Source organism: Lonchura striata, chromosome 2 (assembly GCF_046129695.1).
Source record: "Lonchura striata isolate bLonStr1 chromosome 2, bLonStr1.mat, whole genome shotgun sequence".
Classification (NCBI taxonomy): domain Eukaryota; kingdom Metazoa; phylum Chordata; class Aves; order Passeriformes; family Estrildidae; genus Lonchura; species Lonchura striata.
The window spans coordinates 103,612,620-103,629,474 of NC_134604.1; the positions used below are offsets into that span (position 1 = coordinate 103,612,620).

A 16,855-nucleotide genomic window follows, 5' to 3' on the forward strand; every position below is an offset into this window, starting at 1 on the left:
TTGTAAAACCACCAGCCTGGGTAGTAACTGCACGTTCATTACCAACACCTTCGGATTGGGAAGTAGCAGCCTGGGCCAGGTTAACAGCGCTAGGAATCAGCGTGCCCGAATATGCCAACACCCAGAGCTCTTGTGCTCGTTCCTGCTATTTAGATACAATTTGTGTTTAAAAACGAGGCCGTGCCCCCGAATCCTGTCCGGTCATACCTACACACAGGTGGGCACCGCCGCCGGAGCTGCGGTTCGCGCCGAGGGGAGCGGCAGCGCTCCCTGGGCGCGGCGCGGAGCCGGCCGGTGCCGGGGCTCCCCGCGCGGGGCACTGCCGGGGCAGCCCGGGGCGGCTCCGGAGACGACGCCGGGTGGCCGGGACCGTGAGCCGGGCAGGGACAGCCTCGCCGCCGGCACCCGCTTTCCCTAATGGGCATGTGCGGCGCTCGCACATGCCCACTCGGCCGCGCGGGGCCGGCGGGCTGTGCCGCGCCGCGCTGCCGGCGCCGCCGCGGTAGCCGTGCGGCGGGAGCGGGGCGCGCCGTCGGGCACCCCGGGACGCGACCCGGCCCCGTCGCCGGGGAAGCGCCCGGACGTTTCTGGCGGCGGGTCCCCGCAACAAAGCCCCGCACGAAGCACACCCAACTCCCCACTCCACGGGGCACGGCCGTTCCGCGGCCCGCCCGTCGGGGCCGGGGGCAGCCCGCGCTGCCCCGCCGTCCCGGGGGCGGCGGTGCCGGCGGCGGCGGGCGGGGCCGGGCGGGGCGGGGCGCGCCGCGGCGTCCCGAGCGCGGCCGGCGGGCGGGCGGCCCCGGCGGGAGGCGCGGCGCTGCGCCCGCCGCCCCGTGCTCGGCGCCGCCCGGCGTGGCCCCGCGCCCCTGGGCGGAGGGCGGCGGCGGCGGGGGCGCCGCGGAGGGCTGTGCGCGCCCGCCCCGCCTCGCCTCGCCCGCCGCGGCCGGGGGATTAGTCAGCAGTCTGCGGGCAGCCCCGCTCCCGCGCAAACTCCGCGGCGGGGGCGGGGAGCGGCGCTTGCCCCTTCCCCTTCCCGCGGCGGGGCGGCGGCGGGGCTGCCCCCCCACACACACCCCCCGGCGGTCCGCGCCGCCGCTCCGCGGCGAGGGGCGGCGGGTTGGGAAGTCAGGCACCGAGGGGCTGGGAAACTCCTCTCGGGCACGGCGGCGTTGCGGGAGGACGAGCGCCCGAGCCGCCCCGCGCACGCACACGGGCGGGCGGGCGCGCACACACACCGCACACACACGCACACGCGCGGCGGCGGCCCCCGGCCCCCCGCAGCCGCGGCCGGCGGGGAGGCGGCGCCCGGCGGGGCTGCCCCATGGTCTTGAGGGGGCCGTGGGGGAGCTGCGGGGGCCCCGGCGCGGCGCTCGCTCTCCTGCGCGCCCTCCGCACTAGGATGTTGCGGCAGGTCTTGCACAGGGGGCTGGGGACGTCCTTCTCCCGGCTCGGCCACTTCGTCGCCAGCCACCCGGTGTTCTTCGCCTCGGCACCCGTGCTCATCTCCATCCTGCTGGGCGCCAGCTTCAGCCGCTACCAGGTGGAGGAGAGCGTGGAGCACCTCCTGGCCCCCACGCACAGCCTGGCCAAGATCGAGAGGAACCTGGTGGACAGCCTCTTCCCGGTGAACCGCTCCAAGCACCGGCTCTACTCCGACCTGCAGACGCCTGGGAGGTACGGCCGGGTGATCATCACCTCCTTCCGCAAGGCCAACATGCTGGACCAGCACCACACTGATCTCATCCTCAAGGTAACCCCGGCGGGTCCCCCGGCCCCGAGCATCGCTACCCCGCCTGGCTCCCGGCGCTCCGCATCCCGCCCCGCTCCCCGCACCTGCCCACCGGCGCGGAGCCGCCCGCGCATGCCGCGCTCTGCCCGCCAGGCACGGGCGCTGCCACCGCAGCTCCCCGGTCACCTCCCTGCAACAGTTGGGACGCCAGCCCGCCGCGGGGAGCCGGCACCGCGCTCCCCGCCAGCGCCGCGGGCTCCGCTCTCTCCCTCCTTTTTTTATTTTCTTTTTTTTCCTCCCCCTCCCCCCCCCCCCCCATCTTTTTCTGTTTTCCCCGTTTTGCTTTTCTGTGCTTTGGGTGAGCGAGAAGAGCAGTCTGGCTGGCTTAAATAATTTTTTCGGTGTCTCTCTACTCGCGTGGCAGTTTGTGCTCCCGAGTTAGGGCGTCTCGGGCTTTCATACACTCAAACTTCAAAAACAGTTAGGTACCAGTCTATCAGGCTGCCGAGAATGGTTTGGGGGGCTGCTGCTGTGTCTGGACTGCACTTCTGCATGGAGAGGGGCAGCACAAAACCTTCTTCTCACTGCTCATCAAGGCAAATGATATAACTCAGCAGCTTATTTTTAGTGAGTAGTGTTTTTTTTCCCCTCCACTCCCAGCCCACCACCACCGGTTTCATAGATGAAGAGAAAATCCAGCCCAGCTACAGACTGCAGGCATGGTGCAGCCTGTGCTGCCTGTTCAAGTTAGAGCGGGCAGTATCTTCCCACTTGAGCAGTACGGAGTGTGCGAGTCACAATCTGACAGGACATCTCACTGTACTGTATATCATAACATGTCAAAAAACCTGCGCTTCTTGAAGCTGGTACTCTAGTTTATGCCCCAGTAGTCTTGAACAATCCTGGAAAGAAAAACAGGGATGATAGATGCAAAAACTTGAGTGTTAAGAGGGTCAAGTTTACTCAAGAAAAAGGCAAGGAACATTTGGAAATAAGCAGAGGTGTGGCTAGCTCGATCCTGCACATTTTTGCTGTTGCCTTGTGGAAACCCAAATGATTTCAGCATCATTTTGTTGTGTTTTTTTTTCCCTGAATGTCAAACTGTTAGTCCATATAAAAGCCAATCTTAATTCTTCTTTATCGCTTCAAGAAGTGTCTCTTCTGAAATGAAAAAACAGACGCAAACACCTACTGTAAGAGACTTCAGGGAGACCTCTCTCTTTACTAAACAATTAAATAAGTGTTACAGTGAATATATTTATATTTTATTTCCACTGTAGGCACATAGAGAACTGTGGTACCGAGCTACACAGTGTTTTCTGTTTTCCTTTTGACATATTACCCAACAGTAATGAGCAAACATTTAATGAGTGTCGACTCACTAAGTACAGTAACAGCAATGTTACTGGCGAATGAGAAAACTCTAGAGAAATGATTTTCATTCCTTCATTTTCTTGCACTGTGAATTACATTTGCATCCAGTATGTGCACATTTACTCAGTCATAGGATAATAATGATAATGGATTTTTTCTCTGTACTGCTTTCTCTGGAGATCTGTAGTTTTATCAATAGCAGAGTGACACACAAATAAATGGTACTCAGAATCTTTCTGCAGGCAAACTTCTGCATAAGATTTATCATGTCAGCAAAAGAGCTAAAACTTTAAAAGTTCTGTCAGTATTTAACACAGCCTCATTTTTAACAGGCAGAATTCACTAAAAAATTATTATTTTCTTTTAGTGAGATAATGAACACCATTGCCATTTGATTGTTTAGACATTGTCAGGCGTGTCTGATGCATTATTTCCAACTCTTTACTTATCTAGTTAATTCCAATATGCTTTGTGTACAATGGATTAAGTTCCTTGTCCTGATTATGCTTCTGTTTGAGGGCAGAGGCAGGCTCAGGCAACTGCCTGTCCAACCCTCTGGATGACCCGTCCCATGGGCCACAGAACAGCAAAACAGGAGGGCAGGATGAGGGCTCCTAGCTCCCAATATTGTTACATCTGTGGAGATGCAGGCCTACATCATCTTGTGTTAACAGGGCCCACAAGGGAAGGGGAAGGGGAAAGGAAAAGGTGGCCAGTCATGGCTTTCCTATGCACATTCGGTTGCATGAAAGGGAGAAGGGAGCAAAGGCAGCCCCAGCTGCAGTCCAGAGCCAACCAGCTCCAAGGACTGTGCTTGTGAGTCAGTGTCCTGGGTGAAACCACAGAGTAAATCCCACTCACGTTTCTGAAGCTGCCATGTAAGCACAGGCAGGGCAGAGAACCTACACGGCAGCTTTTGCTTATCTTTCCTTTTCTGGAGGATGACCTCCCCAAGGGAGAGGTTTTGCTTTAGAATAAATGTCAGGTTGGGCGCTGGCTCCTCCCACATGGCTGTTGCTGCATCTCCACCCACAAGCAGGAGGATGGGAGACACAGGAGGATGGTTGCCCCAGGCAGATGCTGAATGCTCTTGCAGCACATCATGTCGGTTTCCCTACCTGCCATATCCCACTTCATCTGCCAAAGAGGGAAAAGAATGAGCAGCTACAGCTTCCCTAGTCATGTGCCAAGGAAAGGTTTTCCCGGATCTAGGCAGAGGAAGAAGTCAGCTTCTGTTACTGTTCCTTAGCAAAGGGATACAAAGTTTTGGGCCTCTGAGCGATTGAAACTGAAACATAGACCTGTCAAAAGTTAATCAGTCTAACATCCAAGTCACTTCATTATTCAATGAAATTACTCTTGTGGTACATCTCTAAAGCGCTCTGGTTAGCTTAGTGCAGTACCTGGTGGGCTCGTTACCAGGCTGAGAAAGTCACCATTGCCAGTGCTGCAGGGACCTTGTGGCTGGCTGGGCAGGGATTCTGGGCAGGGCTCAGCCTCAGAACAGCCTCAGCCCAGGGCCAGGCAGCGCTCCCAGAGCAGGGGATGCTGAAGGGCTCCCGCTGTCAGCGCACATCTGCCAGCGCCACGCTGGCTGCTCCCAGAACAGCCCCAGGTCCTGCTGGACACACAGGCTGCTCCACACAGGGTCTCTCCTCATTAGCAGAGAGGTGTGTGGCTCCCTTATTGAATAGTTTTGCTTTTGAGACAATGCCAAGTACTCTTCTATTTCTTATTTTTGTGTAAATCTCTATCCATTGTTCTCATAGCTCCCTGTGCTTACACCATTCTAGGCCTGCCATCCCAACATTGCATTTTCAGCTGCCATGGTCATCTGCAGAACGGAGAAATCTAAACATATCATCAGTCTCTGATCTTGAATAGGTGTTCCAATAAAAAGCCTTGGTAGAATCCCAGATATGGAAGAGATGCATCCTGAGACTGAGATACCGTGGGAGGACAATAATGAAATTTTACTTGCTGCAGTACCTGCTCTATAGCTGAGCATAGGGAACTGGCATCCTGTGCTGTTGGTGTGCAGGACGTTTCTTCCTCAAGATTTGTCTTTTGAGAGAGAGAGGTAGGAGGTAAAAACACCTAATTTAAGAAAGTGTGGTTTTACCCTTGTATTCCCAATGAGTGATTAGTGAAGCAAAAATAATTGGGATACTTGGTGTGAACCATCCTGCAGAGGTTCAGATGATTATATAAAGTCTGTAGAAATTGTCTAAGAAAACCTAGAATTCCCCCTAAAAATAGTGTTAGAACGGCCCCCCTATCATTTCACAGTGATATTTTCACTTGCAGCAAGAGACTTGTTAGGTTAAAGTTATACAAACTCTTGGGAATACAGACCTAGACAGATTTTTGAACCTCAGAAAATACATTCTAACTTAGACAGAATTTGAGACACTGATCCTTCTGATTCTGTTTATTCCTGTATGCTAACAGTGAGTTAACTGCACCGTACTAAAGACTTTTTTAAATTAAAGATTTACCTTTTTTTGCAGAAAAATATTCTCTCTTCCATTTCCATTACTGTGTTTATAACAATAACACAGTACTAATATTTTTTTTTGGTGAAAACTCCACTTAAGATATCAAGACATAAAGATGAAAAGGGATTGAAATGTAACATGCCTTACTGAAGGGGACTGTATTTGCAGTTTCCTTCTATAAAAATCTGTAGATAACAGGGTTTTTTTTCTTAAAGAAACCTTTACTAACTACAGATTTGTAGTGCTTATAGATTGCTTCTCTCATACACTGGCCGTTATTTGCTCTAGGTAACTAAATATGTATTTTTACACACAAATGAAGTAAAGTCAGGTATTTCTGTTTAGGGACACATTTATTTAAGAACTTCATAGCTTCTGATAGCTGCAGAACAAAACAGTTTAGCTTCAAAATCTTGCAGACTTCATACTTGTTGGGGTTTTATTTCCTCTCTCTGCTCCTTAATTATTCTGTTCCTGTTAACATGTGTGTTGGCACGCTCTGTCTACGGTCCTCACGGATTTCCTCACTCACTTTGTACGTGTGAGGAAATTCGTGGAGGAAACAACCTTGTTTAGAAATAACCATGTTCCCTTGTCTGTGGTATTCCCAGTTGCTTTGCTGTACAAACATGGCACACTTAAACCATTACTTCCAAAGTCAGTGGAGATGGGTTGTGGTTGTTCAGCAGAGCAGAAAGCTTGGTCTGTTGTGATCCTGAGTAATGCAAGGTACCCCTTTTGAGAAACTTTTGGCTACTCCTGAATGCCTGGACACAGGCAGTCAGCTGTGGATCTAGCAATGGATGTAGTAGGTCTCCACATTCTCAAGGTAGCTCAGGCACTAAAAACACTTCTTGGGAAACAGTCAATAGAACATACAGTGCATTCTGCTGAAAACAAAATAAAGGATGAAGTCATGTCTTTAGAGCAAGGCTGTAAGATGAGGGGAAGAGTCCTAATACGAGAAAAACAAGGGTGTGAAAGCAGCAGAAGTGCAAGCCTGTTGTCATAGCAGCACAATGCTGCAGGGCTAAAATGTATCTTATGCGAAAACAGATGAGAATTAAGATATGCAGGTAAGATCTGGGCACAGCCAAGGAAGATGGAAGGTAAATAGCACGTTGCAAGGATAGTGTGGAAGTGTGTGCAGAAACCCCCCTGAGCTCCCAGTGTCAGCAGCAGCAGCAGCTCCTCAGAGTGATTCCTGCAGGCAAGATGGTTCGGTCTCTCCCGCAGGCACTGGTCAGTGCTTGGAGCAGGAGTCCTAAAGTTGTCTGGGAGGAAGATCACATCCCCCTGGTGCCCACCACCCCCGGCCCTGCTCCAGTAGCACCAGTCAGGACAGGGCCCCTCCGTTCTCCCTCCTGCTTCACTCCGTGGTGCGATGCTCCCTACCACCCTGCGCTGCTGCCAGCCGAGCCGCCCGTGCTCAGAATGCCCAGCATCCCACTGCCTTGCCTTTCCTGCCTTGGAAGGTCAGACTTTGCTTCCTCTCTAGCAAACAGAACACACGGAGGATAGGTGTTTTCAGTAGGTGGCTGGATGTCTTGTGTGTGCTGGGGGCATCACCCCTCAGGGAGAGCGCACGAGCGGGCAGGGCAGGCATCAGAAGCCAGGGATGTCTGTGCGTCACAGCCACCGAGACCAGGCCACCCCCAGGCGGTGTCACAGGGCTGAGGGAGAGCTGCCAGGCCTCCCCATTGACCACATTTGTACTTCCTAAAAGCTGTGACAAGGCCCTGCCTTTAAGTTGGGGTTTACAGCAGGAGAACCCCCTCTCTCCTATTGGAAGACAGAAGGAGGAGCCGAGTTGTTAATAACACCGTGGGCTGTGAACCTGCAGCTGTTAAGGTTTCCCTGCGGTGCAAAAGGGGCTGTTCCTCAGGCTTCTGCTTGGCAAGAACCCCCCAAGAAGCAGTATAAAGATGGAAGGGTGTTCATGGAGACATCTGAAGGGCATGGAGAAAGCCACCCGTGGTGGAACTGATGCAAGATCAGACACAAGAGCGAAGTTTTATTCTTTTTTCCCCATCATGAAAAATTGATCTTGTTGCCGCACACCAGGCTGTGCAGGGAGGTTTCTGCCGCCCAGGTGTCCTGTCATCCAGCAGCAGTCAGCCCAAAAAAACACAGTGGGCTTCTCTCGGTGGAACAAATTCAGGCAGATTTACAAGGTGTCAGAATTAAGATGGTATTGATTAGAAAAGCTTCTCCGCTTCCGATTAGAAAAGAAAAATCATACCTAGCGATTTTCTGTAGCCACCAAGAAGACAGATGGAAATGTAAATATACGCACATCTGCCGCTTCGAGCACTAATAGTTATCCCTCAGTTGATGACTTGTAGTTTGAACAATTTTTAGATTTTATTTTTCTGAAAAATGTTCGGAGAAAAGATAAATCATTGTGTTTTGGACAAGCTGAAAAAATCAGTTGCAAAATTAAATCCCGTGCATAATTAGTATCTTAGTGTCTCTTCAGGAAACCTGATTGTAGGGCTGAGAAAAAGCCAAACTACTCATAGCAATCCTTGCTGCTTGCTCTCCAGCTGTGACTTCTAATGTTTCTCCCGAGCCATTAGGATCTGTTGGCTTCCTCCTCGGCTGTGTGCCCCTTCTTCATCCCTTGTAGGCTGGCGTGGTCAGGAGCCACTGCCCACCACCCTCTTTGAACCTCTGCCCTGGACCCACAGTCTCGGACTGACAGCAGGGCACAGCCCTGGCCAGGGGCTTCTTTACCCTCCCTCTCTGCACCTTCTGATGAAAATGCACTCTTGAAAGTTTAATTCTGCCCATATCTGCAGAACCCACAGTGGGGATGTTTTTTGTAAATTAAGCTGGAAGCTGTGCAAGTCTTTTCCTTCTCATAACCTTTGTACGTTTTGACTGAGGCCACCTCTTGACGTGAATAAAAAAGTACACTGCAAAGGCATGAAATGCCAGAGATTACTGAGATCATAGAAAAAGTGGCAAAATTTATAGCCATCCATTAAAGGCATTTGCTCCTCTTCATTTTCCTTGGCACAAGTTACCTGTGAAAATTACTAAAAGAGTAAACCAGCTTCTCATAAAAATGAAGTGTATATTTAAAATTATTGTCTTCATCCTGCTTTCTAGTTTTTAAGTCTTGAATCCAAAACAGTGATAAAATTTTAAGCAGTAATAGGTAATGAGTTCAGAGCCTTCTCAGTCTTTCCTCCATAACCACGAGATCAGTCTATTTTTTTCTTTTTTTTTAATGAAAGCTGAGATTAAAAAAAAAAAATCACAATACTTCAGGCTCCAGGACTCACAATAAAAACAGACTTGGTGAAAATGACAGCGAAAATATTCTAAGAGTGGCAACACTGAAAAGCGAAGCTAATATTGGATTTGAACCATCAGATGGAGACTGCAAGACTAAATAAGTCAAATAATGGCAACAACAACAAAGTCATACTGCTTTGCAAAGATGATGCTCCTGAGAGTAAAACATGTCTGCGTGCCAGATCATTTGCAGTGCAGGAGGACATCCATATATCCAGCTAGTTTTGTCTCATTGGCCATTCATTGACTGTATGTCAAGTACAAAGTATAGTTGAGTCCTTACAATGAGTGATGTCCTCTATAAACACCACATATCACTGCTCAGCAGCAAAACCAAACATATTTTTGAGGTATACATGATAAGCAGGAGGTAGTTGTACACATCCTTATGATTAAAAATGGTGTCTGTGACTGACCCTGATTCCAAGAGTCAGGATGTGTTTTCATGAGCTGGGCATGGCAACTTGTTGAAAACTGAATGGTCCCATTGCATGTTGCTGTCACTGTCACTGTGGAGTTTCCCTGGGAGCAAAGCTGTGCCACCAGTGAGGTGAGATCCAAGTCGGACACTGGTGGTTGGGTCCTCATCCCCTTTGCCCATAGATTTGATTGAGGTAGGAAATTATGTAATGTGAGCTTAAAGGATTTCTGAGATTGGACCATTTTGCAGATGAATCAGCAGTTTCTAACCCATCCCTGCTGGGAAGGGATCTGTTTCCTTCACAGGGAGGCTGCAGGCTTCTTTGTTACCTGATTAAATTAACAAAATTCTGGTAATACCTTCTCACTTTTGAATTCAAGGATTTCTCCACAAAGCAAAGGGGTACAGGTTTTTCTCACCCCTTCTTGTAGCTTCCTGAATTTTTTGCAAGGACTTAAGAATAAAAACAAGCTTTCCTTTCTGTCATGACCATACATCTTCGAGTACAACCCTTTTGCCTTCAGGCTCAGCTTTGATGGCACTGCTGAAAGTTGTGCCAAGCTCTGTACAGTGAAGAGCCAGCTCACAGAGCCCAGTGTGGGGCTTGGCCATCCCAGGGCACCCAAACTGACACTACTGAGGGGCTCTGCTTCCCAGCACCTCTCTTCCTGTGCTGGTGGCAGAGGTAGGAGGACCAGCAAAAATAAAACAGTTTGAAGAACTTCCAGCCATGGCTCTCTGAGGCCCTGGTGCAAAAGGCACAGCCCAGGATAAGTGGAAGGATTTTTGTTTCCTGGCATCCCCTCCTGGCCTGTGGACAGAACCAGCTGGCAGGTGTGGTATTTACAGACAGGAAAGTGCAATTTCACCACCTCTCATCTGTCAGCTGTGCCACAGGCTTAAACATGGCTTGGTGGGGAGGTGTGAGACCAGTACAGCCCTCACCTGGAGATATTGGCTGAAAGGGATTTGTCTCTTTGTTGAAGCCATCATTCTTCTCTGTCTAAAATAAATAACCAAGTGAGCATGGGACTTAAAGTAAGCAAAGACCAAGACCAAGATGTTACCAAATGCCAATGACTAAAGACTAAAGGAAAACACTGTTCTAGAAATCTCTGATGTGGTGCAGGACACATTAATACCATTTTCAGAAGGGAGAGGGGAAGTCCAAGGAATGGTCATTGTTTAAACAATGGCAAAAGGAAGAAGTGGATGTTATTATTTCATGTCTGAACACTCTCAGGGACCGTGTGCCACCGTGGTGAGGGAGCTTAGGTGGTGCTGTGCAGTTCTCATGCTGCAGTGCTCTGGCATCTCAGCAGTGAACTGCTTTTTGGTTCCTTGCACTGTTAGCTAGCTGAAAAAGCTGGGAGTGATGAGCAAGCAGTGCGTGTCTCCCTTCAAGAAAAAACATTCATTCAAGTTTTGTTATTCCTTTAAATTTCCCTTTCTCCTAATAGGATCGGTAAGGATAAGAACAGCTGGATAAATGAGGATCATTTAGTCAGTCATTTGTCCCAGGACTAGGTGCCAGGTTTATTCTGGGTATGGTTACTTGCTATTAGAATCCTCTGCACTGAGGAGTGCAATATGCATTATGCATTAGCAAATTGCTGATGTTGTCCCCATCACACAACAGCCTTTACCATCAGACTGAAGTTTCCTGGGAGACCTCCTGGTGTACCATAAGCAAGCCAAATTGCAGACTGTGCAATCCTTTGGACTCACAGGATGTGCCCTTGTAAGCTCTTGGAGCTTCTGTTTTCTGTGGAAACCAGTCACCCAGGGTTATGACTGTGGGCTCTGGATGGGTGGAACAATCTGTGTGGCTGCAGCTGAATTCCCAGCATGGCAGCAGAAAGGAGAGTGCCATGGGACTGCAGCTCTCATCAGGGAGGAGGCAGCATCCTGTGGCTCACAGGCTGCCACAGGCACACAAGGGAGAGAGAGCCTGCAGCCATGCTGCAGCACACCCCTGCCCTGTACTGAGGCAGCAGAGGGCTTTCCTAGCATCAAGTCTGAAAAAAGTGCAGGTAAAGTGTTGTGTTTGTCTTGAGAAGGAAGGTCTGGGTCTGAATTCCCAGTGCTGAATCCTTGGGCATGCTGGTGCAGTTCTCAGCACACTTTGTTGGGATGGAGGGAATGGCAAGTTTTCCTCTTCTTTGGCTGTTTGCCACCAATTTGAGACCAAACACCGTGGTCACTGGCAAAGCTCAGAATATATCTCATAGCTGCTCTAAACTGCACAAGCTTGCAGCCAGCTCCAAGGACTGCTCAGCTGCCAGGATGTGCCAGGACACAGAGCTGTCTGCCTGCTTCCCTCTCTTCCCCAAAGCCCCATTGCTGAGAGGTGGGATGGGCAGGTCCTCCCATGCACTGCCCTGTCCAGCCCAGCACGATTTCAGAAGCACCAGGCCACTGCTGCAGAACAAACTCCTCAGCCTGAAAGGGTCATTTCCAAGAGGAAAGGAGTATTTTAGGTATGACATTTAGCTTCTAGCCATTCACTAAAGATGAAGTAATAGCTGTAATAGATGAGGTTATTTTATAAACTAAATATTAAAAGAAAGTGCTTCAGATGTGGAAGGAAGCAAATGCTGCAGTGAGGCTGGGTGGGTAAATAGCAACACACAGTGTTTGATAAAAGTTGCGTGTCAGTTTAGTTTCTTCTGCATCGTGTCACTCCACAGATTCTCTCTGAAGGAGTTGTATTGTGAATCTAATAAAGGCAGGAAATTCCTTATATTCCTCCTGGTTTCTCTCAGCTGCACTTCTTTATGTGACATCTTGTTTTATAGTTGTTGTCAATGAAAACCATTCAGTAGTTCCCACTGCAAAAAAATTAAAATCAGATCTCTGTCTTTGATCTGGTAAATCAGGGCATTTTTTCCCAAGTGCAGTCACATACAATAGAATTTGTACCCCAAAACAGTGGAACTTTGCAATTCCAATATGAAAAGATGGGAAGCATTCCCCATAGAAGTTAATTTCTTTGTCATGTTCCTGCAAATATTTTGTTTTAGAAGAAAGTTGTGCAAAAGACCCTAATCTGTTGCACAGACAGTTACATTTTTTCTCCCACCACAATGGAAAATTTTGCTTCTCACCATGGTCAGGTATCATGTTCTCACAGTACTGTAAAAAGATTTGTTAGTTCAGTTCAAACTTATCTTCCTAATGTCTTTCTAACCTGTAATCTTCCTAAACTTATCTCAAACTTATCTTCCTAATGTCAATGTTGAAATGTTATTTCTGTCAGAAAAATTAAAACTACTCAAAGGTGGAAAAATACACCCTCAAACTGCTAGAGAAATAAGATGAGAATATAGGAATGTTGTAATCTTTTTCTATATGATGTCACATTATCCTGAGGAATGGAGGCAACATAACTAAATTTCTACCCATCACAGAGTGTGCAATGTAATCACAAAACAATAATATTGATAGTACCATATAAATTAGGAAGGGGGAGGGTGGCTCGGTGGGGTGCTGCAAGTGTCTCAAATACCATACAAAAGTCACTATGATTGTTTAGTTTTCAACAGGCACAGGAGGTTAGCCAGGATTATTAGACATTTTTTCCTTTGTCCTCAGTAGAATGTACAAGCTCTACTACTCTCCTGTACACTAGCTTGTATTTTTTAAATTGTTTATCATCAGACAAAACAATATACATTAGCAAACTCAATATTTTATTTTTGAAAAACATTGTAACTTTTGCCATATTTTAAATTTCTTTTTTCTTCTGTGTTGACTAAAACAGATTCAGAAAAAGTTGCAAGAGTTTTCTATATTTTTTCAACAAGAGATTTTTAATTTTTTCTGTCTTTCTGATGCTCAGAAATAACTGAATATTTTTGGGTCAGAGCTCAGGCATGGAAAATTTCAGAAGGATGAGAAACAAAAAGGAAGGTGTACTAAGAGCTGCTAGACCCAAAAATAACCTACAAACCCTAAAGTTAGGGGACCCTCACTCATTAACAGAACCTCTCAGAGAGAGCAAGAGAAAACCAGTGTCTGTCTCTGCCATTGCTTCCTGCTCTCAGACTACTGAGGATTTGACGGGGGAAAGAGAGAGGAGAAAAGAGGGCAAATGAGTTATTGCCAGATCTCTGTTCCCTGCTGTGCCAACCATCTCTATCCGTAGGACATGCAGCTGTGGCCTGTGCTGGTGCCCTGCACTGCCGGGCTGCCAGTGCGTCCTGCGCAGGCGGCACACCTGGTCACGATGTTCTTCTGCCTTCTACACCTCAAGCTGATTTCTTGAGATAATAATTGGGCAATCCTGAGCACAACAGTGTCCCTGGACACTTTAGCTGGACCTGTTGACTTTACTTATTTAGAGAGGCCAAACAGCAGCTGCATGTGGCACATACGCACATCACATTATGCCAGAGTTACCAGCAAAGGACACAGCAGGGGAATAATACTGCTAGTTTGATGCATGTTTCCTTTTTTTTTTTTTTTTTCTTTTTTTTTCTTTTTTTTTTTTTTTTTTTTTTTTTTGCAATGAGTGTGCTATTAATACTGCAGTGACCGGAACTTTTGTTGTTGTTGCTTAGATCAAACAGACAAGGGACGGTGCTGAGGAGCTGCTGTCGTTCTGGCTGCTACTGTGCGAGATGAACTGATGAATAACGTGTGTGATTTCTCTTTCCCTTGTAGTTGCACTCTGCAGTGACCAGGATCCAAGTTCAAAGACCTGGTTTCAATTACACGTTTGCCCATATATGTATCCTGAACAATGACAAGACATGCATAGTGGACGACATAGTGCATGTACTGGAGGAATTAAAGGCTGCTCGTTCTTCTAATCGAACTAATTTTGCAATCACTTATCCGATTACTCACTTAAAGGATGGCAGGGAAGTGTATAATGGGCATCAGCTCGGTGGGGTTACTGTGCACAGCAAGGACCGGGTGAAGTCTGCAGAAGCCATTCAGCTCACCTACTACTTGCAGGCAATCAACTCCTTGAATGACATGGTGGCAGAGAAGTGGGAATCCATTTTTTGTGACACTGTTGAACTTTTCCAGAAATCCAACAGGAAAGTCAAAATGTATCCTTTCACTTCCTCTTCGCTGAAGGAGGATTTCCAGAAGACGAGCAGGGTGTCAGAACGCTACCTGATCACAAGCTTGGTCCTTGTGGTCACCTTGGCCATTCTCTGCTGCTCCATGCAGGATTGTGTCCGCAGCAAACCCTGGCTTGGCCTGCTGGGATTGCTGACAGTGACCCTTGCCACCCTGACTGCTGCTGGGATCATCAATCTCACTGGTGGGAAATACAATTCCACCTTCCTGGGAATCCCCTTCGTCATGTTAGGTAACTATCTCCTCTCTCTCTTTTGTGTGTTTGTGCCTCCTTGATGCATTTCCCAGCAAGCAGACAAGCATCACTGCATGGTTCCTGTTGTCTCATTCCTGCAGCACTGCCCCATGCCACATCCACACTGCCTCTTTTCCTAAACTGTTTTTATGGTGCCTGGATGTTAAAATTATGCCTGGGGCTCCAGTATGGCATAGCACAGTGTCGTGGGATGTGGAGCCGAGGGATGTGGATGTGTTCCTGTGCAGTAGCAAGGAACAAGGATGTGCAAATGCCATGCCTTTTGCAGAGAGGGAGCCCAGCTGCTGCTTCTCTGTGGATGTTTGATTCTGGTTTTGGAGGGAGACCTTTGCAGTGGTCCCTATGCAATACTGACAGCATCAGCTGTGCTGGCAAGTCAAAGGCCTGCCCATGTTGGGCATGTAGGGAGTGGCTCCTTTGGAGACCAGAGCAATGCTGTCCTGATCTGGCAGGTGCCTGCCTGTGGGATAAGAGCAGTGGTTGGTTCTGGGTTGCATTTCTCCAGAAGTCCCTGTATTGGCTGAGCAAGTGTAGGGAGAGTTTCACAGCCCTGGGGGAGAGAACGTTGGCACCCCTGGTCAGGGATGGACCTGCAAGCTCAGCACCAGCACATCCCACAGCACAGGGTTACAGAGGGAAGTGGCACTGGCTGCTCGCTGGCTCCTGTGCCAGCAGAGAATCTTTATCTCCCTGGGTTTTGTACCACCTTCACTCACTGTGGAGTATGGAGTGGTTTCAGTTTGGTTTGTTTTGTTTTTGTCAAGGGTAGGAAAGGGGAGGACAGAAGTCTGGTCATCTTGCTCCCAACCCAGAGTCAGAGCCCTCTCCTGCTGGCACCAGGGCATTTGTGGGAATTCTGCATATTGTACCCAGAGAGGCAGGAGGACTTCACAGGGGACAAAATGAGAGCTCTGGAGAGTTCACAGTCTCTTTGTTTGTTGTTGGTTCATAACCAGTGTGAAAAGCTTTGTGCACTGTAGGTGTTTAATATGTCCTTGTTCACGCCATTATTCATTTGTGGAGAATAATACATGCATTGATTTGGTCACAGCTTCCCCAGCTGAAAATCAGTGTTCAGTAATACTTCAGGTTTCAAGTGTAAGAGTGTTTCCACTGGCTTAGTCTCATCATGTAGTGATATGACACGTTTTGAGCACAGCTATTTTTATATTGAGCACCAGGTTCCTGTGCCGTGCCGGTACCGTAGTGCTGCTGCACTGTGGTATTGTTGCACTTTAATTAAAGACTATGCTTCAGTGCATCACACTACCAGTTAACATACAGAGCATATTCAGTGACAAACAGAATTCAGCTACATTACATCGGCTGTCATTTTCAGATGACATCTGTGAAAATTAAACTACATTGTAATCTAGAGGAAATACAGAGCAAGAAAGTCAGAGTCAAAAGAAGGGTATCTTTCTGATCTGAGTCTCTGGTTTCTTTGGTGGGTTTTTATGCCTGTTTATGTATTATAAAATTAAATTCCTCAAACTAAGTAGTTGTATATATCAAGTGTAACTTTAGATAGGACGGGATTTTCAGACATGTTACAAGAGTAACAGAAAAGTAATCTAAAGTCCAGACATATGAACTGAAAGTACATGGGGAAACTGACTCAAAAATATGAAATATTAGCTTTGATTAGGGATGAAATATCTGCTCACTGGGACAATCTTTCAGATCTTTAATTTACTAGTAGTGACAATGCTGAGAACTGAAATCCTTGAAGACTTACAGATAACTATGAAAAGTTTCACATGTCTATTTTACTGCTCCATTAAGTGCCAAGCTGTATAGTCAACTCTGCTTTTCTCTTTTTTTTTCTTTTTCCTGATTTTTTTTTTTTTTCTTGCTTGGTTGAAGTATTCCACTCTAAAAAAGGCAGCTCAGCTCCCACTGTGAACAAGTCAAGATAAAGTAGCCAAGTTCATGTAAATCTTGCCTGCTTCCCCAGCTGCATAAAACATCCCAAGGGATGGGAATATCAACAGGTGAACAGAAGGCACTGACAGCATTATGGAGTTTTTAATAAGAACTGTTTAAACTGGCAGATAGCTAGAAAGGCAGGTTGGCCTTTTTTTTTCTCTTCCTGAAGTACAACGAAAAGATTCAGCACGTGTTTTGAAATGCATTTCATACCTACATGTTGTTTTGCTTATAAAGGATGTTTTAAGTCA

General features: G+C 47.9%; 1 protein-coding gene across 1 annotated transcript in view; it reads left to right on the top strand.

Annotated features, from left to right (window-relative positions):
- Window positions 1–1,308: 1,308 nt before the first annotated feature.
- Window positions 1,309–16,855, top strand: part of PTCHD1 (patched domain containing 1) — a 38,598-nt gene continuing 23,051 nt past the window's right edge. Inside the window, exons 1-2 of the mRNA XM_021553022.3 lie at window positions 1,309–1,750; window positions 13,991–14,651. Coding sequence (XP_021408697.1) covers window positions 1,322–1,750; window positions 13,991–14,651 — 1,090 coding nt within the window. The 5' untranslated portion in view covers window positions 1,309–1,321. The remainder of the gene's footprint in view (window positions 1,751–13,990; window positions 14,652–16,855) is intronic.